We start from the raw sequence: 23,894 nt of genomic DNA, 5'->3' as shown, positions 1-23,894 counted from the left end.
TCAGTAGTATATAGACGTTTGAGAGCTTTTCATTTAAGAAATTATCTATAGTATAAACTTGACATAGCTCTGAGACACGTGTTGATTTTTTTTAAGAACATAATTACTTTAAGAAATTGTGGTTGACGTAACATACACTACTGAAACAAGTATCGTTTTATGTAGTGTAAGATTTCTTTTATGAAAATAGCGTCACTTGAACACGTAAATAGCTTTTTCTTCGCCATATAAAATTAGATTCGGATAAAATATATTTATAAACAGTATTTTGAAAATATGTAGAATTCCATGGCAACAATGGATAATTTTCTGTAAGTTAGTACTATTGAAGATGACCTTCAATCCCTGTATATATTTTGTACAAAACATGTGCCGACAACTTTTGATTTGATCTTTCTACGACAACATGATTTTGATCAAATAATACAGTTATTAAAAATGATAACGTAATCTTAAACGGAGAAACAAGTGTTGGCGATCATGTTCCGATAGAGATTATATATTTAAGCTAATTCGCCGATAATCTCGGGATAATCCGACGGCAGTCCTATGGATTATCCCGGTAACATGTTGGGTGCGGTACTTTATGGACCAAATTTACGCACGCTGTCTCATTTATGTCCTAGACATGAAAGAACTTGCTGTAAAGAACTACCTGTCGTGATCTGAACTATCTTACAATCAAGTTGATTATGACTTTAGAATTCCGCATTGTTGTATTATATTTTAATTTGCATGAAAATTGTTATCAAAATCTGAAGAAAAATATGCTTAAATATGTCCTAAACAAAAGGGTTTTACAAGTATTTCTATGTTGATCTTATCGCCATTTTTCGGCAAAACAAGAAATTCCTTCTCTTATTTTACTGGAAAAGAGGTGCGAATTTATAACAAAATAATCAACGATACAAAAAGATGTACGAAACATTTAACACTATATGTCTCGACTCTTGGCTTCATAATGTTGATGTGTTTTGTCACCTTTAGCGAAATGTAATTACGTATCGTTAACAAACATTTGTCAAAATATTTACAATCCACGCGTACAGTTTGTAAACTAAGTCGGCAAAGTAATCGACTGCGTTTGGTCTTTTTTACACAGGTAATGTTTACTCTAGAAAAGTTGATTAGTTATGATGAAGACCCAAAGAGCCATTCTAGGTCGGTGTTTTTATGTTCCGTCCTCAATAAAAACTTGTTGAAAAACACTCATCTTGAGCTGGTATTATCATCAAAGTGTTTGTTACGTAACTTTTTAATCTAGGTATCTTTGTCGGTATACAATGTACCTGACATTTTTTTCAATACACTAATAATTCATCATCAAATATTTAGCCTTTGATGTGCCGCTTTATGAGTTAGCTAGTGATCAATATTTCGGTACCTGTGGTGCTCTATGCAATTTTCAACGGAACATTAATTATTAAGGAATATTTAATATATTTTCCTCCCAATATTCACGAAATGATATTAGTTAGATATTACTTTATTTTCTTTTATTATTAATTTTATTATTATTATTATTATCATTATTTTTATTATTATCATCATCATTATTATTATTATTATTATTATTATTATTATTATTATTATTATATTTTTTTATTATTATCATTATTATTATTATTATTATTATCACCTTTTTTTGCTTTAAAGAAAATGTTTTCATTATTTCTTTTTTGTTCCATTTAATGTTTTCATCTTATTTTATATTAAAAATATAAAGATATTTGTATGCATTTTTCACATAAAATTAACCTTGAAACATCGCAACTTCAGTAGTATAAACAAAAAAAATTGTCTTTCGATTTCAACTACTGCCATTTTCAAAATTAAATTCAATATATTTTTTTTACTAAGGCCCTTTATCCACTATACCCATTTAAACAATTCTTTTTCACTTTTATTTCGGAAGCCAATAAAAATTCTTAGATACTTCAGACACCAATTGAGAACGGGCGTTTCCGTTGTCCCTGATCATACATCTTATTGTTGCGGTGGACAGTTTCCCGACACTATGTTCAAAGACCTCGATTGCAGGCAATGAACGCTGAACGCATTCCGGGTTTCGTCCATCCCTTTCACTAAAGTCATCCATTTTTCGGAGGAAATTAAAATTAAAATTGCCATTATTATGGTAATACCACTTCACTTTTTTCCATTTTTGAACATTTTCTTTCATCATTGGACGTCAAGAGGTGATAGGCAAAGAAAAGACCTTGATACATGTTCCCCTCTGCACCCATGGGAAAACTAAATTAATGCATTTTAACAACCTTAAAACTGCATTGATTTGGAAAATAAAACTTCGAAAATTGAAAATCGCATACATGTATATGTTTATTAGAAGACAATATATTTATATAAACAACATTATCACAAAATTCTGCGAACAGCACAGACGTATACGTATGTCAATCACTTAATATAGCGAAAGTTATAGGATCCCGATCCAATTGCTGAGCTTGGTTAAACTAAACATGTATCTTAAAAAAATGACTTAATTCTATTATCTCAAGCTAGACGTGTCTAAATATATATGTAAATGCAAGTATTGTTTTAAAACATTTAACACTGCTTTTGTGGAGAAAAAAAGTAGGCTAGCAGAACCGCACTAAAAACATTCCGGGTTGTGTGCTTATTTTTAGCTCCTAAAAATCCTTCTCGAATTATATTCCATAATTTACAATTTTTTTTCAATATGTACCGAACTAAAAAAATGTTCACTTCGCGTTATGATGCGGAGAACTTTGAAGAATATTAGCTGAAAAAATGGCTTTATATATTCGTGCAAATCTTCTAAACATATTTATATGATTTATTAAAATCTCTAAATATCCTAAGACGTATTTACTTTAATACTTCCAAAGGCGACTTTTGAGATTTACTCTTAAAATGCAAAGTTATAAGAAGTGATTTAAGATTGATTTAAATTCATTTGTACAGCCCCATCTTTAAATCGGATCAAGAAATTTAAACATCATTTCGAGTGATTAAGTGGCTTTATTAAGTTTTGTCGTTTAATATTTATTCAAATCATTTTACCGATTGAACATTACAGTGACTTCAAAATAAAAAAGAAGAAGAAATTGTCTCTTTCTTGCGTTTGTTTATTTATCTCGCTAATCAAGGATTCACCATTGATTTTTTGCCGTTGCTTTAACCAGTTATCACGGAGGAGTATGCTGGAGAAGCGATTTCATTGGTTGGCGGTCTGTGAAAGAGGCCGTCCCGATTATTTATTCTACCGTACTTAGGAGCTTAAACCATATTGTGATCTATCAAAAATTGTAGTAACATTTTTGAAGACATAAGCTTTCTTAAGCCGTTATTCCAGGACTAAGGTAATTCTCCACAGAGTTACAGAAGAAATTGCGGATCAAAAAGCTGGGAATAAGACGTTGCGAGGAGCTTAGTATTAAACAAAAAGCCGAAAATACTTAATAAAATACGCTGCCAAATGGTTTTAACTATCTAAGTGTAGAAAGGACACGGATTAAGAAAAGCTCATTAGCAGACAAGATAAGACGAATATAAATCAGAAGTTAATAAGGTAAGCTTGTAATTTGAACAATTATCTGATTTAATATGTGTGTATAGTATCATATCAGCTACAGATATATCAAATTATAACTATATCACCCGGAAAGAAATTAACTTTTATCAATGTATGTCATTTAATAAAATTTTAATACGATTTCAATTTTGATATTGTTTGTCTAAGTCGAAAAATTGCACGAGAAACTTGTAATCTGCATTTCGTTTATATGAAGTATATATTGCGGTCTCATTTATTCAACCGTATGAAAACAATTTTCGACAGCTGATAAAAATTGAAACCACTCAATTAGGACAATCATAAAATACCGTTATTTGATTTATTCTCTATTTACAAAAAAGCGAAAAGAACGATTTTTAAGGAAAAGGGCCTCGGGGTGAAACTCTTGAATGAAATGAGAACAAACGGTTGAAAATGAATCATATATTGTTAACACAGTCATATCATTATCAATTGTTGAATTGACCCTAATTTTCGCATCGTGAAATTCGAGTGACCACTTGTACTGGCCTACACATATTTTTCTACATATTACCTAAGCGTCTCATCAAAAAACGGAAAATGCCTGTCGAGATAGCTTGCGACTACGACGATATTAAATATACATCAATGAAAGTCGAAAGGAGTATTTCGGATTCCGGTATGTTGCGAATTTTGTCACCAACTTCTCATTTTTCATAATTTGTTTTCATATGTACGTAGCATGGGCTCTTTTTGAATAGGGGAAAGTATCTGATCGCACCTGTGCTATGTAAATTTTCATTAGAAGGCGTGTATGTTATTATTACAGTGCGTCGTGATGATTTCATACCGTGAAACAGATTTCGTTTGAAGTTGATTTCTTTAAAAATTCAAATCAGACTTTAATATAAAATCGAGATTTGTTTATTTTTGTTGATGAGGTTGAGGAAAGTGTTAGATTCATGTAAATTGTTCAGTCAGGATATAATGTTCAAATCTATCTCATTTATGTCATGCTTACACGACAAAATGCAATGATGATCTTTTTCACAACCAAAATGTATCAAATAGCTATATTTCTTTTTTCAACATTCTATGCATAATCACATTTTGGCATTAAATGTTATTGTGTAGCTAGATTTTATCTTTTACATTTTTTTAAGTGCAAACAATTGTTCATATTTATGCATTTATAATAATTTTAAAGTGATACAGTCATGTATCATTTGGCAATGTGAAGTCAGCTCAGATCATAGAATTTCTATGTTTTATCATATGTATTGTACTCTACTGTATGTATACGTTACTACAAATAAAATATTTTATTTCTTCTTCAAAAGTTCTCCAGCATCACAAGGTCATATAGAATTATTTTCTTAAATAAATTGTGTTTCTTGACAATCAGAATAAAAGCACGTGTCCTCTGTTTACGGTATGAAAAAAAAAACGGACAATTTTATGATTAACGGTTTATAGAGAACATATTTTACACGATTTATTCATATTAATCAAGTGATCCAAATCTTATAATCCAAGAATTAAAGGAGTAAGTACAAGAGTAAACATCATGCAGTAAATGTCCGACTTCTCCTCGATTCATTCTAATTACTAATTAAAACAGCTTAGTGTAATCTTAATATATAAACATCCTAGTGCATTTAGCTTTAATACACTTGATTCATAGACTTAAAATGATTTAATACATTTAAGTCAATACTTAACTGACCTTATTCGGACTAACACATATCTAATACACGTCTTATCGAAATTATCATGTCCGATTTTTTTCTTGTTTGTTTTGATCAGAAGATGGGATTCAGTATCTCATTTTGTCAGATGTTGTATAAATATATTGTAATGTAGATAAAAATGAAACTATAAATGCCATGATTATACATGTTTGAGTGTCAGTATGTTGATTAAATATTTAAGATAAATGATTGTAAGAAGAACGTGCTTAATTAACTAAAACTTCCGCGAATACCTATAGAATGTCTTACCACTAAAGTTAAAGTTACCATGTTACATCGATTTTAAAAACTGTGTTGTCTCAACAAATTAGAACAAAAACAGACCGAAACATCCCTCTTGTTTGACATAGAAAGATAATTCGACCCCATCTGACCATTGCAAATAAAAGGTTTCACTTAAGTTTTAACCATTTGGACGAATTTGTCTAATCGAATATTATGTCACTTAGTTGACACTGCACAGTTTTTATCAGATGTGTTTATAGAAATAAAGTCGTAAGTAAATACGATCGACTCTTCAATTTATCAAAATATCTGCAATTGTTTTTACTGTAATTTAGTTTGATATCTTACATGTTGTAGAATTGAGTGGTTTCATAATTTATCAATTTTGTCTTTAAATGTTTTCTTTTGTATCGGTCATAAACTGCCTTCCTTGCCTTGTTCAGCAAAAATTTTAGAAGAAAGATACTGATATTTCTTGTGCGTGTTTTTTTCCTCTCTCTCTTTGACCATTTTGCCTAAAATCGTACTGGATGGAGGAATATATTTCACGTCTTACGTCATCTTAGCTAAAACGAAACAGATCAAATATTTACTATTGAATTAATAAATTGTCACTTTATAAAATGATTTTGACGCTATATGTAACTGATTCTCACTAAATATTTGAACGATTTATACAAATAGGACACCATTGACTTTCAAATTTGGGGAAAGTTTTGAAAACACCGGAATAAATATTGTTAATTTTGATGGCACGGTTGTATTTACTCTGTTTTATAAATGTTTATGAATGGTTTCCGGAAACTGCGCCTTTTTCTTAGTCTTATACAGAGATAATTCGTCTAGGAAAGACTGGGTTATGATTTGCAAGAATATACGATTTATAAGAAACAGTTATATTCATACATTCGCTTTCATTTCTCTAAGGTAAATTTCCGGAGGAAGAAGAACATATAAATGACATATTTGATCAGGACGAACCGTGTTTTCTTTTCTTTCTAACATATTTAACTCAGGATATCACTATGAAAATACACCGACTGGATAAACAAACCAAATCTTTCCGATCCAATTTCTTACGCGCATATATTTGGTTAGACTAAAAATACAATTTGCGGGCAAAACGTTATTCAGCCCAAATTTTCTGTCGCCGATCTTATGCTAACATTATAAAACAAATATAAAAACCGTGACACATTTTGAAAATTGAAAAAAAAATGTAATATAAGGCTTTCATTTAAACAGGGTATATCCAGCGAATTTTTATTGAAATGAAAATTAGGTTTCCTTTAACTTAATATTTTTTATATATATTTTATTTATTTATTTTTAATTACTAATTTCATTTAGCTCATATTTCAAATCATTTTCCCCCGCTTAATTCTGCGGTACATCAAATGCATTCAAGTTTGAAACAATCTCACTTTCAAGGGTAAAAGTTTGAAAACTTATTTACAAGTCTAAAACTGTTTTGTATCAATGTGACAAACAAATTCGACCAAACTGCCAATTAGTGGGTGGGATTTAGGGCGGGGTTAAAATCTACCCGTTCTTACGGCGCATGCGCATATTGCACTTCTTTACTGTTTTAACTACGGATTATCGTATGTAAACACGAAACCACGTGTTGGGATTATCATAAATCTAGGGATTTAGAATAGAAACGGTCACTACTAAATCTAACACTGTACTTAGAGAATTAAACTTTCTTAATACTTTTTTTCTGATCGTAAAGTCAGGCTTTAGGAGTTTACCCAAATCGCGATTTAAAGTGATCATTTTAAGTGATTTCAAATTGCTAATTTCTAAAATTCCCCGGATTCAAGATGCTGGATACTGAATCAAGGCCGGGAAACGGTGATATGATGATGGGGTACATGTATAATCAACAACTCTTGTCATCTTCAGAGGACGTAGACAAGGACGGGAACGCTGTAGAGACGCTGCATCACGTGGACAAATCTCCAGCAAGTAGTCCAGGTGAGCTAAAATTATGGATTTATTTTAAAAATAATTTGTATGTGTTTTTTTCTTTTTTCAAACATATCCCATATCCTGTTGAATTTCTTTTGGATGCGGCGTTGTCCAGTTGAAAGTATTCCTTATAGTATTATAGTAAGTTCAAAATCAAAATTATATTCAATATATTATATAGAAAATTTGTTTTTTTACAACATATAAATATGTATTAAACATTTATTTAAGGTGATGAAATTTATAGAAAAAAAAATCTGTTTTTATCATATTTCATTACAAACAATAAAATAAACTAAACTACTAGTAGTTCATCTTTATTACAAGTGTCTTCTCAGATGATAACAAAATACAACAAAAAAGTTTGTACAATTACTTAAATTTTAGAACGTTTTTTGTATTAACTACAGATTTAAGTTGGTAATCAGCTTTTAATGTATTTGTTCTTCAGATTATGTATAAAAATATGAAGGTTGTAGATTAGTGCTTTAACACTTTAAGTCAAGTGTTCAAAAATCTTACATTAAATATAAAAAACAAATAAACTATCAGAGGAGGCAACACAAAATAGTATTTGAAAATTAACAAAATATACAACTTGCATTTGCTGAAATTGATATACAAAATTAATAGAAGTAACAATTAAATTTATTAACATGTAAATAAAATTTTCTTTAAAATAATATATACAACACATTTTAATTTTGATATTTGAGGTTTGTTTGGATACATTTTTTTATAATTACGAAATTATATCTTAATAAAGTTGGTGATCCATAAGTCACGTTCTTTAATATAAACACTTCGTACTTTTTTATTCAAGAAACCTATATTATGATATTTAACACATGTATTTGTGAAATATACAATACATATAAGCTATGATGGGGAAGGGAAGTCTATATACCCCTCACTCCCACTCATTTCAGCTTTTGCAGATTAGTATTTTGCATTACTTAATTCAATCATATTAAAACTTTAGGTAATAATATTGTTGTTTTTTTCTTTTTAATAAGATCTTTTAAGCGCATCAGTTTTATTTTTCACATTATTCGGGCATTTGATATAAAATATTGGGTGTATTTAAAAATGCAAGCAGAAAACGAAAATGACCGATACTTAGTTTTATATGTATCAATAAATGAAATAATAAGTTACGGAGTTGTATTTTTATACATATATTTCTTTAAATATATTTATTATTATTCGTTATAATCATAGTGTAAATTAAATATTGATGAATAAAATACAATTTTAAATTAAGATCCTTCATCGGAAATAAAATCTAGACATTTTGCTCAATTTCTCATGTATTGTTTTCTCTCACGTCACCGCATATTTGTCTATAAAAGGACACGATGTGCCAATCACCTCCACGTGATTGTTCCATTAACACGTCTTTATAAACATAGTGCTACACTGTTTCTACATGAATGGGGAAATCATTGCTGTCAAATGAAATATGCTAATGAGAATAACACAGAGAATGCGTTCATTTTTACACATAATAGATGTGTTTATTTAGTTCCCAAAACATGCCTTATTCTTTAATCAAAGCGACACGTTATTTATTTAAGAATTCCACCACCTTGTAAAGTGAATGTCAAAATGTATTACAATGTAGTTATAATTTGAGTTTTTTTTATAATTTATTGTTGTGCCATCACTCTTATACTGGACTATTTTGTTTAGAATGAATATATTCAAAGTTAATCAAGAATACAACTAAACAAGATTCTATAATTTTCCAGATACGGGCATAGGCTTACAAGAATCCCCTTATTCCAAACAAGACTTTGGCAAACCCGATTACATTAAACCTGAATATCCAACCCCGTCAGAACATCACCATATACCACAACTGCATCCGGATATGACGTCAATGGCATACCCACCCGTGAGCTCACACAAGCCCGGTGCATACAGCGTGAATGGAATAAGTTTGTCATCACCTAATGTAGACATGATGCACCCCGCTATGGGATATCAAAGTAAGTACATATATAAATATCTATATTATGGTTTCGTCTTGGCACTGGCGTATGTCTCGATATCCTGTAGGCCTTTCCTCGGATTTTAAAGCCAGTAGGTCTCTCCTTTAACTATAACTTAAGTTATGGTGAATTCTGTTGGGTAAATGAACTGAAAATAAGGTGTGTGTCTGATGACAAAAATATATGTATATATTAAAAACTATAATAATTTCTCATATATCCCACACACCTGGTGCCTAGGGAATATATGTAACGAGCCTTCGACCAACCGCGCAGATAAAGTACATCACAACTCTTTATACAGCGGGATGCCGTACAAGCAAGCGCATGGCTTACCGCCGTGAATACCCGGTTTTGTGTAGCGCCACTGGAAGTCGTACCCAATTAATTGTATTTCACAAAAGTCATGCTGCGACTCTTGTACGATTTAGGTTAATCAAAAACTTTTTCATTTTTATCAAACATACTGAAATTGTCGCGTTCATTTAAATACAGCAACGTTCAGTAATTTTTTAGATAGAAAATAAATGTTTTCCTTCATATGCTATGGATCCAAGCGAACGCCCGGTGTAAAAGGGACAGCAAAATTGTCATTCTAATGGAAATTAGCTCGCCGGCGTTTTTCTTTTAACAGTTTCCATTTCGTATTTACATTTTATGTCAGTATTGTAAATGAAGCGTACGATAGAAACCACAGTTCAATAATAAAACTCTAACATTTTATTTTATGAACGCCGATAAAATTGAAAATTTAAATATTGAAATGATAGAAAATCAAACAAGCTCATTTCCGTTAACTGTTAAAGTTTTCACCAAATAGCCTTTAGTTCACATAGACACAACCCAACATCATTCTTAAAAATGAACATAAATAAGTTTGTCTGACATAAAACTGTCAAAAACACATTATTCCCGCCCGTTGTTGCTCCTCTAAAGACATCCCTTTGATGGCAAAACTGTCGTCTGCTGAAAGTCAAAGGAAAGAACGACTTAAGAAAATATCGCTATGGTCACAACGTTGGATTGGATGGGCGGGAATAATGGCTCTTTAAATTAGGACTGGTAACAAAACAGAGGGGATAGGGTCAAATACCTAAAACATGTGAACAGCAGGAATTGATATAAGTTTTTCCCAAAGTTAAGATTCCCAACAACTAGGATATCAATTGTTTCACCTAGGAATCAAAAGATTACAGCAAATTTCGTGCGAAAAATCAAGTTCATTCTGGCCATTCTCACAATTTCTTCGGGAGTAAAAAGAGATGTGAAAATCATGTTCATTCTTTCCGTTAAATAGAAAATAATTTTGGTATTCTCGAAACGCACTCTTTTCATTCAGTCACGCTCACATCACATTTTGTGAACATCGATTGTGACTTGTACATTATTTCAGTGTTTTATACATTGAATTAAATGGGACTTTTTATGTTACAAAATAACTGCGATGAATTATTTATATTCGGCTATTTATATGTTTCAAAGTTTGATGAATTATTCAGATTATTATTCGCATTCCTAGGAACTTGAGTCATGTACTAGCAGTTATATTTTAAAGAAACAATATTTTCAAGGTTGTGTAATACCGTTTTAATAGAGACAGTTATGCACCTTGTTGACAAATACATTTTTCAATGGTTATTATTTAGTAAAATATTTTGTATAGGGCACATAGTAGCATTTTATCCTTTAAGGCGATTAACGACGATTTCTAACTTTAATACTGATTAATTCCTTATTATCCGTATATATTTCTGTAACGAAAGTTCATTAGTATGGTCATAATTCTACGAATGACAAAACAATTTCCCACTTGACATGTCAATGCCTTTTCTTGACCAAACATGTTTATTTCTACATTTCTTAATCATTACTTCTGTGCACATTTTTTGAAGAAAAAACAAGTTAAATAAAAACTACCCTCCCCCTTATATAGTCATGTAAAAGTTTTAACTTTGCTTGTACGAAATCAGCTACAACTGACTTCATATTGAATACAATATCTTCATTTACCTATAATTTTGTCTTTTTTCTAAGAAATAGTTTTTCAATAGATAAAAAAGATTCTCATCATGTGGTGTACTTGATATTACATATCTCTTACATTTATTATAAAATTATTCCCTTTCAAACTTTTCAGTGTCCCCATACTCGTCTGGAAACCCAAGAAAACAAAGGAGAGAAAGAACTACTTTTACACGCGCACAATTAGACGTGATGGAATCATTGTTTCAGAAGACTCGATACCCTGACATATTCATGCGCGAGGAAGTGGCGCTCAAGATAAACCTACCAGAATCTAGAGTACAGGTAAATTATAATTTCATATCGAAATAACATATTTTGTAATTTTTGTCACATGACATAGCTAATTGACGATAGCCTTTCCTCAATTCAACTGAAAAAGATCGGTAACAGCAAATCAAAAGGCACTTTAACACAAAATCAAGGTATGCACACTCAATTATAGGGAATTAAACAAACTCTAATGAAGTGGCTAATGGAGGTATTTTCTCTGTCTATTTGAATTCATTATTCAAATCAATAATGTGAAGGAATTTTGCGTCTTAATTCCAAAGAAATACAAATTCAACGCCATGGTAGTTTCTTTTGATATTTTTCTAGCGAACCGTACTTGGTTGTAAAAACATCGCATATTTGGAAAGAAAATATTTTCATTTGCTATTAATTTGAGACTTTTTAAGAAAATGTAAGGAACTTTGCCAGTGGCTGTTTTTGTTCACTTGTTTACATAACGGGTAAACAATCCGGTGACACGCTGTAAAGAAAAACCAAACGAAATTTGTTCCACTTTCTTAAATAGTTTATAATCGATTCTTCCGAAATTTGGCATATTATTGTCTGCTTTAATGTTTTTCTTTGGAAACCAAGAAATAAAAACAAACTAGAAATTTGACTTAAAACGGCAACATTTATAATACAATATAGATAGTTTCGCGTTCAATTCTAAATTAATATAAATTAATATCATAATTACTCGTGGGTGAAACATCTCTGCATGAAATTGACAATCTATTCGATTCTGTTGCTTTTATCTATTAATTAACTTGAAAATTATCGGGAAATTAACTCCCGATTTTAATCCCAAATCCATTAGCCACGATCTTTAAGTGAAGCAGTGTCGTGGCTATGTCTCCATTCAATAGAAAAAAGTAAACGCTGAGCTAATGAAAGAAGTTCATATGCCTGTTCACAAAACAGTTGTTTGGAGCAGACGAACATCTCGCGTTGTGATAAAAGCAGACGAAGGAAATGCTGCCATTGACATCCACCACTCTTCCGATCTTTTCATGTCATAGTAAAAACAAAGTCAACGCCAGGCGTTCGTTTACATCGAATGCCAATTTACGAAACTAAGGTAGCGAAAACTCGCGCCAATTATATTGCAGTACCATTTCTAAGACACGGAAACATGCAAAGAAAATATAACTTCTTTCTGAATGGAATTAGTTATAGATTGTTTCACTTTTTACAAAAATGATTAATTTTGGAGTCATTCAAAAACACTAATACATTTTTGATAGCCTGCTATCACACAGGTGTGTTTTTAACCAGACAATTCAAAAAAGTCACACAGTACACGCTCTTGGTGGTGGGACAATATTATATTGCATAGGAAATGATAAAGAAAAAATCAATTTCCACATAAAATATGAATCAATATTAAATAAATGATATTTCAATTTCAAAACACCCAGATAGGTTCAGGGAAAGTGACGTAAATTACCTCAAATTTACATTTATATGCAAATTAAGGGCATGTTAAGGTCGACTGGTTTTAGAAACTACATTTGACAGCAAGTAAAATCGATTTATAACATCTCGGACTTAAACAAGTTTAACAATACATTCAATAAACGACACTAATTAATTAATACGTTAATTGACAGCGCGGAATTAATTCATTCAGTCATAGATCCATCCATCACAGACATTATTAATAATTGATATGATTTTTTCCTCTATTTTCAGGTCTGGTTCAAAAACAGACGTGCTAAATGCAGACAACAACAAAAGGCTAAAGAGGGCAACAACAACAAATCGCCAACACCGAAAAAGGCCAAGACCCCTCCCCCTCCTCCATCCATTTCTCCTGTCGGCAGTTACTCGAAACCAACACCGGTGTCCAGCCCGCTTACAAACGGAAGCATGAACGCGCCCACATCAATTTGGAGCCCGGCTTCGATCTCACCAATGAATGATCTGATGTACCAAAATAGCTGCATGCAGAGAGCCGGAAGCTACCCCATGAGCAACATGCATACTGGTTATTCTCATCAAAATTACGGACCATCTTCATATTACGGAAACTCAGATTATTTATCACCAATGCAACTTCCAGTTATGCACTCTAATCAGGCAAATACAATGTCCAACTCATATTCTAACCAGTATTCATCATTGCCGACGGCACAGGGCCTTTCCCGACCACCTGTTGCCGGCGGTGACTGTTTAGAATATAAAGACACTTCATCGTGGCCAAAGTTTCAGGTCTTGTAATAGTGGCAGGACAGTTGTGATGTAACAATCGCTTGTGATTATTTATTACCGCGGAGGACGAAATCGTCAACAGACTTTCGGTACATTCCGTAGGAGCACGTGCAAATCCGGGCATTACCGATTCTAGGAAGAAAAAAAACGGTCGTCTGCAAACTGTTTGCAGTTATGGCAACTCATTTAAGAATCGCATAAAACGACGGCTGGCATTAAAGGTGCAGCATTGCATGACATTACAAAGTGCTTAGCAATCGTGAAACAGAGATTAGTGACGGTTAAATGTTTATGACAATCAATAGTCAATGTTGTTTCAGTCAAATTGTTGTATAGAGAATACAGCACAGATATTGATATATATAAATATATTGTAAATTCTATTTCTCCACATTCCATGATATTGTCCATATTTTATTTATCAAAATCATTCCTCAAGATTTGGTCCATTTTTATTTATAACACATCATAGATACAAACAGCAAGCTACTTGCCAGAAAATCACCACATCATAATTTAAGTGCTCTTTCCTGAAATTTTCCTCATTGACAGTACATCAAACGTTTCATTATGTTTCATTTTATATTTACTCATTATCATAAATATATTGATAATGAAGCTAAAGGATTCGGTGGCATTAATTTAATTTTACTTTTTTTAAATGAATATATAAAAGTAAGACACTTTGAATATATGAGCTGTATTTTTGGAAACATAAAAATACTGGACGATTAGCTGAATGTACTCTTTTTTCCTGTTTATGTTTGTTCTTATTTATAAAATTGAATTTTAAGAAAAATATATCAGATATAAGTAAATAAGTTTTGAACAAATGATAGACACAGTATAGAATTATGAGATTGTAGAATAGGCTAAATAACTTAATTTTTGTACAAAGTGTAAATTTATGTAAATGTTTAAGTTCACAGTTGTTGTTTTTTTCTTTGAAGAAAATTTGTTTTGCACTGTATAAGAAATGTTGTAAAATGTACATGTTTATCTAAAATACAGTATCCGTTTATAATGTACAGTAAGTTCAGTCAAAATATGTTTTTGAATATTTCTGTTATGTATAATTATTTCATTGAAAGTATCACAAAAAGCCAAAAAAAATAAGTCAAATGAATACATTTATTATTGACAAAATTTATGTTCACGAAACATTGAACATATTGGGAATAAATGCAATAATTAAAAAAAACAATGTTTTTCTCTTTACTTCACTCCCTGATCAATGCATTGGTCTTTAATGCAAAACCAACCAATTTAATTCAACCCCATTCCTGACAGTATATACACACAATAGTAGCATCCTAGTTACAATGTATTCCTGTTAACTTGTAAATGCGGGTTTGATCCCAATAGTCTTTCCTACTGTACTGGTCATTCCAAGAAATAGACTTAGTTAACTTGTAAATGCGGGCTTGATCCTACTGTACTGGTCATTCCAAGAAATAGACTTAGTTAACTTGTAAATGCGGGCTTGATCCTACTGTACTGGTCATTCCAAGAAATAGACTTAAAATAATCAATAAAAGTTTACAGATAACTTTTGTTAACACAACCAGTAATATTAAAATGTGCAAAGATACTAGTATAATTATGTTATCACAATTTAAGAGAAACTGAATCTGATTCAATCCATTTTCAAGTACTGTAATAAACTAAGAATGATAACAAGAGCTGTCGGTAGGACAGCACGCTCGATTATTCTAAGTGCTTGATAGTAAAAGAGCCTTGATAATGTTAAATTTTTTAAGTTCACAAAAGGGCTAATTTTTGTTTATAAATTCATGTTATAGGCCTAAGAGAGAGTCTAATTATACAGTATTGGCTTGACTATTCGGAAGGTAATGTCACAAGGGTGTTTTATTGAGTATAATAATACTAATTACCTATGAATACATAAATTTGACAGAAAAGGTATAAAGGCTTGTTATTAAGATTTTTTATCAAGTAAATCACTGCTTTATTATTATGAATGCATAAAATTGTCCCAAAAATGTCACAAACCCTTCAGTAGTTATTGAGACAGCTTACAAGCAAAACTTTACCATGAATTTCTAAGTTGAAAAAGGGGAGAAAAATCAGCCTAAATGCAAGATAGAATTATGGATCTTTGTCAGTGACCTACAATTATGACCCTTAATGCATATGTGAAGTTTTAAATAAATATCTTTAATAGTTATTGAGATATGTAAAACTTGCATGTAAACATTAACCAAGAGACTAAGTAGAAAAGGGGATATGAATCAGCCTTAATGCAAGATAGAGTTAAGGAACTTGGTCAGTGACATACAATTATGACCCTCCAATTATGACCCTAAGTGCATGTGTAAAGTTTCAAGTAAATATCTTTGAAGACCTTTAACCTTTAACCAAAATATTTAAGTTTCAAAGGGGCAAATAATTCTGCAAATATTGCAGGCAGAGTTATGCAATTTTGCAAACTGATGTTCATTGTTACTATAAAAAAGTATTTTAAATTTCAATTGAATATCTCAAGCAATAATTGAGTTATTTGACTTTACAAAAAAACTTTAACCAAAATTTCTAAGTTCCAAAGGGGCATAATTCTGTCAATATTGTAGGCAGAGTTATCCAACTTGTCAATCTGATGTACCTTGTTACTATAAATAAGTATTTTAAATTTCAATTGAATATCTCAAGCAATAATTGAGATATTTGACTTTACAAAAAACTTTAACCAAAATTTCTAAGTTAAAAAGGGGCATAATTCTGTCAATATTGTCGGCAGAGTTATCCAACTTGTCAAACTGATGTACCTTGTTACTATAAATAAGTATTGTAAGTTTCAATTGAATATCTCAAGCAATAATTGAGATATTTGACTTTACAAAAAACTTTAACCAACGCAGACGCGGACGCTGACGCCGACGCCGGGGCGACTACAATAGCTCTCATATTCTTCGAATAGTCGAGCTAAAAATCAACAAAAATACTAAATTGACCAAAGCTGTCCATCCAACTTGGAGGTTGTTAGTTAGGTTTCCACCTATTTAATTTAGTGTAGGAAGCTATTAATTCATAGGCACACTCTTAAATCCGTTCCTGGAACCAAAAAATACTGAGCAACTGAGCAATGGGTGAAAAGGTTCTTGCTCCAGGAAACAATAGCTTGCCCCCTGATGGGGTTTGAACACATGTCAAGCAACCCTAATATTACTAGTCTGATACATTAACCAATCAATCATGCTGTCACACAGGTTGTTTACAAAGATATAGTTAAAAATATATGTGGGAACAAGTTATCACATGGTCTTTACATCTCCAAGTCTTAGAGTCCCATAAAGATAGACCAAGGACATATAGACACAAGCTTAACAAATTAGCAACAATCAGTTCCTGCTACAGACTAAACTTGGCAGAAATCATTGTTAGCTTTATGAAATTCCTCTTTTATTCATTTCTGCCAGAAACATAGCCTTTAAATGTACATTATCTCATGTTGAAACTTGTCTTGTCAAATCTTCATGAAAGACATTCTTAATTGAGGTCTTCTTACATAAGAACAATTATTTAATTGTAAGAATTACTTCTAAGGTTCAATAAAAATAATAGATTAGGCACATGCTACATCAGGTTTTAAATCTAACAGTTGCGAAATCATCCAAATATATATCATCTGAATAGTCAAACCCCAGTGACTTATACAGTAACATTACACAACACTGTTCCATATTTGTCTTAATCTATTTCAATGATTACAAATACTAAAACAAATGCAAATCATGTAAAAATAACAGCATAACAAATGAGCCGCGTCATGATTAAACCAACATAATGGGTTTGCGACCAGCATGGATCCAGACCAGCCTGCGCATCTGCGCAGTCTGATCACGATCCATGCTGTTCGCTATCAGTTTCTCTATTTGTAAAAGGGTAGGTAAGTGAACAGCATGGATCCTTATCAGACTTTGCAGATGCGCAGGCTTGTCTGGATCCATGCTAGTCGCAAACCCATTATGTTGGTTTTGTCATGACGCGGCTCAAATTTATTTACAATGCACAATGTGTAAAATGTTCGCCATATTTTCCTTCAGTTCATGAAATGGGACACTCACAATCTGATTAATCTGTTGTTTTTGTTGTTTTTTTTTGTTGTTTTTTCAAACAGAGGGTTCTTCTAAAAGTATATAAACTTTATTTAGACTGAAAAAACTATAAAATTGTGACATAACTGAATTATAAATAAACAATTCACTTATATTCTTTTCACATAATCTTATTTAAAAGAAATCAAATTTAATATTCCATTTATTTTTTCACTCTGGTAAAAATTATATTGAGAAAATGGCCAATCAGTAGAGATCCAGTTACTTAAAATGTTCATAACACAAAATTCCTGGCACAATAAACTTTTCTGTTGTCTATTTCTTCAATTTGTTTGATTTGATCCAAGTTAATTCAGGAAAATGTTCTGGTTTTTCAATTACTTTTAATCCATCCATATATTTCTGTAACACAAGCGGAATATTTATGCTGCCATCCTGTAAAAAAAGTAAAATAAAATTTCATAATCTAATTACATTGTATGTATATGTAAGGGTAAATTTAAACCAATCCCAATAAATTTAAATTTTTTCGGGGTTTTTGCATATTTTTTTAACCTTTTAAAAAGAGAAAAACAAAATTAAAATTCATTTTGGTAAAAAAATAAACCATGCCCTTTATCATGTTTATGAAAGATCAGATTATTCTGTATGCCATGAAGAAGTTACATCACTGCAAAGAATGTTCTCTGACATGTTCTAAAACCCACTTCATCATAATATGTCTCAACTGAAAACATTCAAACTGTCTTTTTTTTGTTTGCATTTTGATACATATTTTCCCAAAAACCCATGAACGGGTTAATGTGCACCTTTCCCCTTTTACAAAGAACTATCAAATTTAAACTGAATTCTTTATTTTTCAATGTTAAATACTTTGCCCTTTTTAAACCCTGAAAGTCACGGCAGAATGCTTTGTTTTAAACCCAATTTAAAATTTGGTCTGTTAAAAAATTTTTTAAAAAAAAATCTTTAGATTTTAAATTTTTTTAAAAAAGGGGGATACATATCAAAATGGTCAATCAGGGAAAATTTTTTCACTTTTTTATTTTAAAAAAATGAATAAAGGGTTTACATAAAATTAATGACAAGAAAAAAAATTTTTCCCAAACCATTCCTTCTGAAAATAAATATAAACTCTTTTTTAAACTAAGAAAAACTAAAAGCTTGCAAATCTTATTTTTTTTTCCCTGCCCCCTTTTAAAAAAAAAGAAAATTTGCCAAATAATAGTAGAAAACAAAAAATTAAATGTAAACATTTACAAAACAGAAACGAGATTTTTAATTAATTTTCAAAATACAATTTGAGATTTAAAATTTCAAACTTTTTAAATTTCTGTTCAAAAATTTAAAACAAGGAAAAATTGTCTTTATATACAACATTTTTTGAAAATCAAATTGATGGAAGAGGAAATGAGTGACCAGAGTGATGATGGACAAAAGTCATTTGATATGTAATATTACTATTATTGATGGACAAGAGTTATTTGATGAGTCTGTTTAAACCAGCCAGACTGGGAATGGATAAAAAGTAATTTGATATAGAACACCAATGAATGCTTGTTGAGTGTAGAGAATGCCTCAAAATTCATGCTAAAATTTTCATTACTAGTAAAATATTGTGGAAGGAACAAAGAAAGTAATTTACAAATTGCAAATGGCACATACAAAGTTACAAACCACGCAAATTACCGAAAATAGGTCACAATATGCAAAAATAACCTATTACTGTATTAGTCAGGTAGCACAAATATGGCAAAGTATACATCAAAATCAGTCATAAATCACACAAAACATGTACACTATTACTTTAATCTTTTTCTTAAAATCCTAGAACATTTTTCTCAAATTGATGTTCTGGAATATTTTTGCTCATCTAAAGACATGTAGCTTTAACAGATTTAAGTAAACTGATCCAGTTTAAAGCCAATTGCAGTGTAGGGGAGATAATTAAATACTTACCAAATCTTATTAACAAAATTATTCAGGGTTGCCTCCCTTACTGTGTTATTATTATTACATGCATATTATCTAAACATTTTTTAACTTTAAAGGGTATAAACTTATAAATACCTAATAAAACATTTGTGTTAAATATATAAATGGTAAAATATTATTATTCATGGCCATGGTCGATTCATGTAAGAATTATAATATAACACACATGAATATTGTATATTAATAGAATGAAATTTTCCGAAATAAAATACTATGCTGCTACCTAAGTAGGGTTTTAACTATTTCAATGGTTTTGCACTATTCCCTCTTAAGGATTTATGCAAACATCTTTATTTTAAACTCATTATTTTTTTTAAAATTGGTCAAAGACAGAAAAGGCCGGGTTGCATATGTACACAAAATATCATGAGGCTGTGAATGGTTACTTAATTTTTCTACCACTGACCATTGATGTTGAAAATTTAACTAAGTTAGTAAACTGGAAGTGGATGAGCAACAGACCTGAAATGGAATCCCACAATATGGGACCACATGTCAATGCTGTGAACCACATATCAAGAGGCTGTGGTAAGTAGTTGCTGAGAAAACTGTTACGAAAATTTCCCTACTATTGATCATTAATTATGTCAAAAATTTAACTAAGGCGGCAAACAGGAAGTGGATGAGCTACAGACATAAAATCAAATCCCACGGTATGGGACCCTGTGTTAATGCTGTATACCAAATATCAGAAGGCTGTGATAAGTAGTTGCTGAGTAAACTGCTTACGAAAAATTTCCAACCATTGACCATTAATGTCAAAAATTTAACTAAGTCGGCAAACAGGAAGTGGATGAGCTACAGACATGAAATGAAATCCCACGGTATGGGACCCTGTGTTAATGCTGTATAACAATTATCATAAGGCTGTGATAAGTAGGTTACGAAAATTTCCTACCATTGACCATTAATGTTGAAAATTTAACTAAGTTGGCAAACAGGAAGTGGATGAGCGACAGACCTGAAATCAAATCCCACATTATAGGACCACATGTTAATGTTGTATGCCAAATATCAAAAGGCTGTGATAAGTAGCTGCTGAAAAAACTGTTACAAAAATTTCCTACCATCGACCATTAATGTTGAAAATTTAACTAAGTCGGCAAACAGGAAGTGGATGAGCGACAGACCTAAAATGAAATCCCACGGTATGGGACCACATGTTAATGCTGTATGCCAAATATCAAGAGGCTGTGATAAGTAGCTGCTGAGAAAACTGTTACGAAAATTTCCTACCATTGACCATTAATGTCGAAAATTTAACTAAGTCGGCAAACAGGAAGTGGATGAGCGACAGACCTGAAATGAAATCCCACGGTATGGGACCACATGTTAATGCTGTATGCCAAATATCAAGAGGCTGTGATAAGTAGCTGCTGAGAAAACTGTTACGAAAATTTCCTACCATTGACCATTAATGTCGAAAATTTAACTAAGTCGGCAAACAGGAAGTGGATGAGCGACAGACCTGAAATGAAATCCCACGGTATGGGACCACATGTTTATGCTGTATGCCAAATATCAAGAGGCTGTGATAAGTAGCTGCTGAGAAAACTGTTACGAAAATTTCCTACCATTGACCATTAATGTCGAAAATTTAACTAAGTCGGCAAACAAGAAGTGGATGACAGACAGACATGAAATTGAATCCCACATTATGGGACCACATGTTTATGATGTATGCCAAATATCAAGAGGCTGTGATAAGTAGCTGCTGAGAAAACTGTTACAAAAGTTTTTTCCCTGCCCGCCGCCCAACATTCACCATACTATAACCCGGGTTTGCAACGGTGCAACCCGGCCAGAAATTTAAACAATAATTTTGCAAATGAACAGGCAGCACATAAAGAGCTTTATACAGTTGAATGAACATTTTGAATGCCAATATTAAGTAGTCTATGCTTCTATCATAAAGCTACGCCAATCTACAGGTCTGAAGAGTCAGACCAGAAACTAGACTTGTATGTACTCAAAATCATCAATCTGGCACTGAAATCATTTACATAAACAATGGATAATTTCTAATTTACAGCAGTACAAGTACAAAACGCAGATAAGCCAAAGTGAAGGTTAATGATTTGAGTTCGGAGAACATAAAAACAAATTTTAATTTGTAGCAGTCAATATAAAACACACACAAAATAAACCCAAGCGAGAAAATTTCCAAAATTCAGTATCCAGTTAAAAAAATTTCAAAATTTCAATGTTTTTAAAAATAATCCCTGGTTTTAAATTTTTTCAAAAATTCCCAAATCATAGTTTTTGGAACTGAACAGGCTTTTCCCAAAATTCACCTACGGGGAAAGAAAACCCCAAATTTTTTTTGGGCTTTTATAAAAAAGGGGGCCACAATTTACACGGGTAATTTTTTACTATTCTCGAGTGGCTTGGATTAGGGTTAAAAATTTAAAAATTTTCACAAAGTGAGGGAAATCATCCAAAATCCCTTACATTGCCGTGAGTTAGAAATTGACCTACAATTGTGATGCCATTTATAACTTGGCACAAATGTTTAGTAAAGTTGTAAATAAAGATCCCAACTACTGTAGGTGTAAGGTTCATCCTGCATGCAAGTCTTTAATCAAGCATTAAGTACACACAGGTCTATGATTCAGTAATCACCCATGCTAAAATTATGTTTCTGGAAATAAAGTAAAATAAATAATAATAATAATAATAATAATAACAAGCAATTATCAAAGTATTGCAAGCAATCCATAAGTCCCCTACCGGTTAGAACCCAGCAACATTCTGATGGGCCATTGGCCATTCAATTAAACCAGTGAATGAATGACATGAATGAACTTAAATCTTTTGAGTTCTAAGTTTTCTATATCACAGTAATGTGTTAAGTTTCCCTGCCTAGTAAGGAAATTATGTTTATACAACCTTGTCATATTATTACGATGTTGGATTTTAAAGTAAATCCTATAAGGAATGAAGAAGTTGGAGTAAAAAAATACCAATTTCTCGAAAAAAAATCTAAGTTCAAGGGGGACATAATTCTGGAAATAGACTAGCTAGAGTATTTAACCTTCTCAAAAATGTTGAGTGATAATAAGAAACATATATATGAAGTTTGAAGTAGATACATTAGGAAATAAAGAAGTTATTTAAAAAAGACAACATTTTTTTCATAAAAATTCTAAGTTCAAGGGAGGTAATACTGATAATTTTTGTGCTAGAGTTGTAAACCTTGTCACATATGATGTGGTTGATGACCAGAAACTTGTATTTAAAGTTTGAAGTAAACACCTTTAGAAATAAAGAACTTATAGTGAAAAAGCTGAAAAATTTAAATCAGAAATCTTGAAATTCAGTCTATTTGTTGCCATAGCAACCAGAATTTTCAACATAGGAAGAAAAGAAAAAGATGTGCATAATCTCCAGACTGGACTGCCATCTACCCATATTTCAAGTTTCATAAAAATATTTTCAGTACTTTTTGAGTTATCGCGGGATCCAGTTTTGTGGACGGACTGACAGACATATATACAGACAGACGGACGGAGGGTAAACCTAAAGTCCCCTCCGGTTAAACCGGTAGGGGACTAATAATAAATTAAAATTCTGATCTCAAAGACATGTACGAATTTTCAGGCATCTTTATTTTTTTGATGGGATATGAAAATGCAGGCAAGTATCATGCCATAGAACATGTTAGTAGGGAAGTCTCATTATTTTTCAAATAGACACAATAAAAATTCCCTCATTTGTTATGGCAGGCTATTAAGTCAAATGGACATAAATGAAGTGATATGATTATTTTCTAGTTTAACTGATGCAAGATGACCCCATTCATCACCTTAGTGCAGTAATGGGATAACTCCTATAAAATTATATAAGCAGT

At 31.5% G+C, this 23,894-nt stretch overlaps 1 protein-coding gene across 4 annotated transcripts; it reads left to right on the top strand.

Annotated features, from left to right (window-relative positions):
* Positions 1 to 3,274: 3,274 nt before the first annotated feature.
* LOC132721707 (homeobox protein OTX2-like) lies at positions 3,275 to 15,152 on the top strand. Of its 4 annotated transcripts, none has more exons than XM_060706066.1 (5): positions 3,275 to 3,553; positions 7,323 to 7,476; positions 9,222 to 9,461; positions 11,602 to 11,771; positions 13,455 to 15,151. In XM_060706066.1, exons 2-5 carry the CDS (start codon positions 7,323 to 7,325, stop codon positions 13,980 to 13,982), a joined length of 1,092 nt encoding a protein of 363 aa, XP_060562049.1. In that variant the 5' UTR covers positions 3,275 to 3,553; the 3' UTR covers positions 13,983 to 15,151. The 4 variants fall into 4 exon arrangements, with proteins under 4 accessions (XP_060562049.1, XP_060562052.1, XP_060562051.1 ...); XM_060706069.1 differs by lacking the exon at positions 3,275 to 3,553 and adding an exon at positions 4,028 to 4,199 and having other exon boundaries at positions 7,405 to 7,476; positions 13,455 to 15,152; XM_060706068.1 differs by lacking the exon at positions 3,275 to 3,553 and adding an exon at positions 4,065 to 4,199.
* Positions 15,153 to 23,894: the final 8,742 nt, after the last annotated feature.

This window comes from Ruditapes philippinarum, unplaced genomic scaffold (genome assembly GCF_026571515.1).
Source record: "Ruditapes philippinarum isolate M1 unplaced genomic scaffold, ASM2657151v2 ctg831_1_1_1_1, whole genome shotgun sequence".
In the NCBI taxonomy this organism is placed as follows: Eukaryota; Metazoa; Mollusca; class Bivalvia; order Venerida; family Veneridae; genus Ruditapes; species Ruditapes philippinarum.
The sequence above is the reverse complement of the archived record's forward strand: the minus strand, read 5'-3'. Positions and strand labels throughout refer to the sequence as shown.

Bases quoted from the DNA above. Each gene is read 5' to 3' on its own strand.
- LOC132721707 (XM_060706066.1), top strand. From the start codon at position 7,323: ATGCTGGATACTGAATCAAGGCCGGGAAACGGTGATATGATGATGGGG. The intron at 7,477-9,221 runs GTGAGCTAAAAT...ATAATTTTCCAG, and splicing joins ATCTCCAGCAAGTAGTCCAG to ATACGGGCATAGGCTTACAA. The intron at 9,462-11,601 runs GTAAGTACATAT...CAAACTTTTCAG, and splicing joins CCCCGCTATGGGATATCAAA to TGTCCCCATACTCGTCTGGA.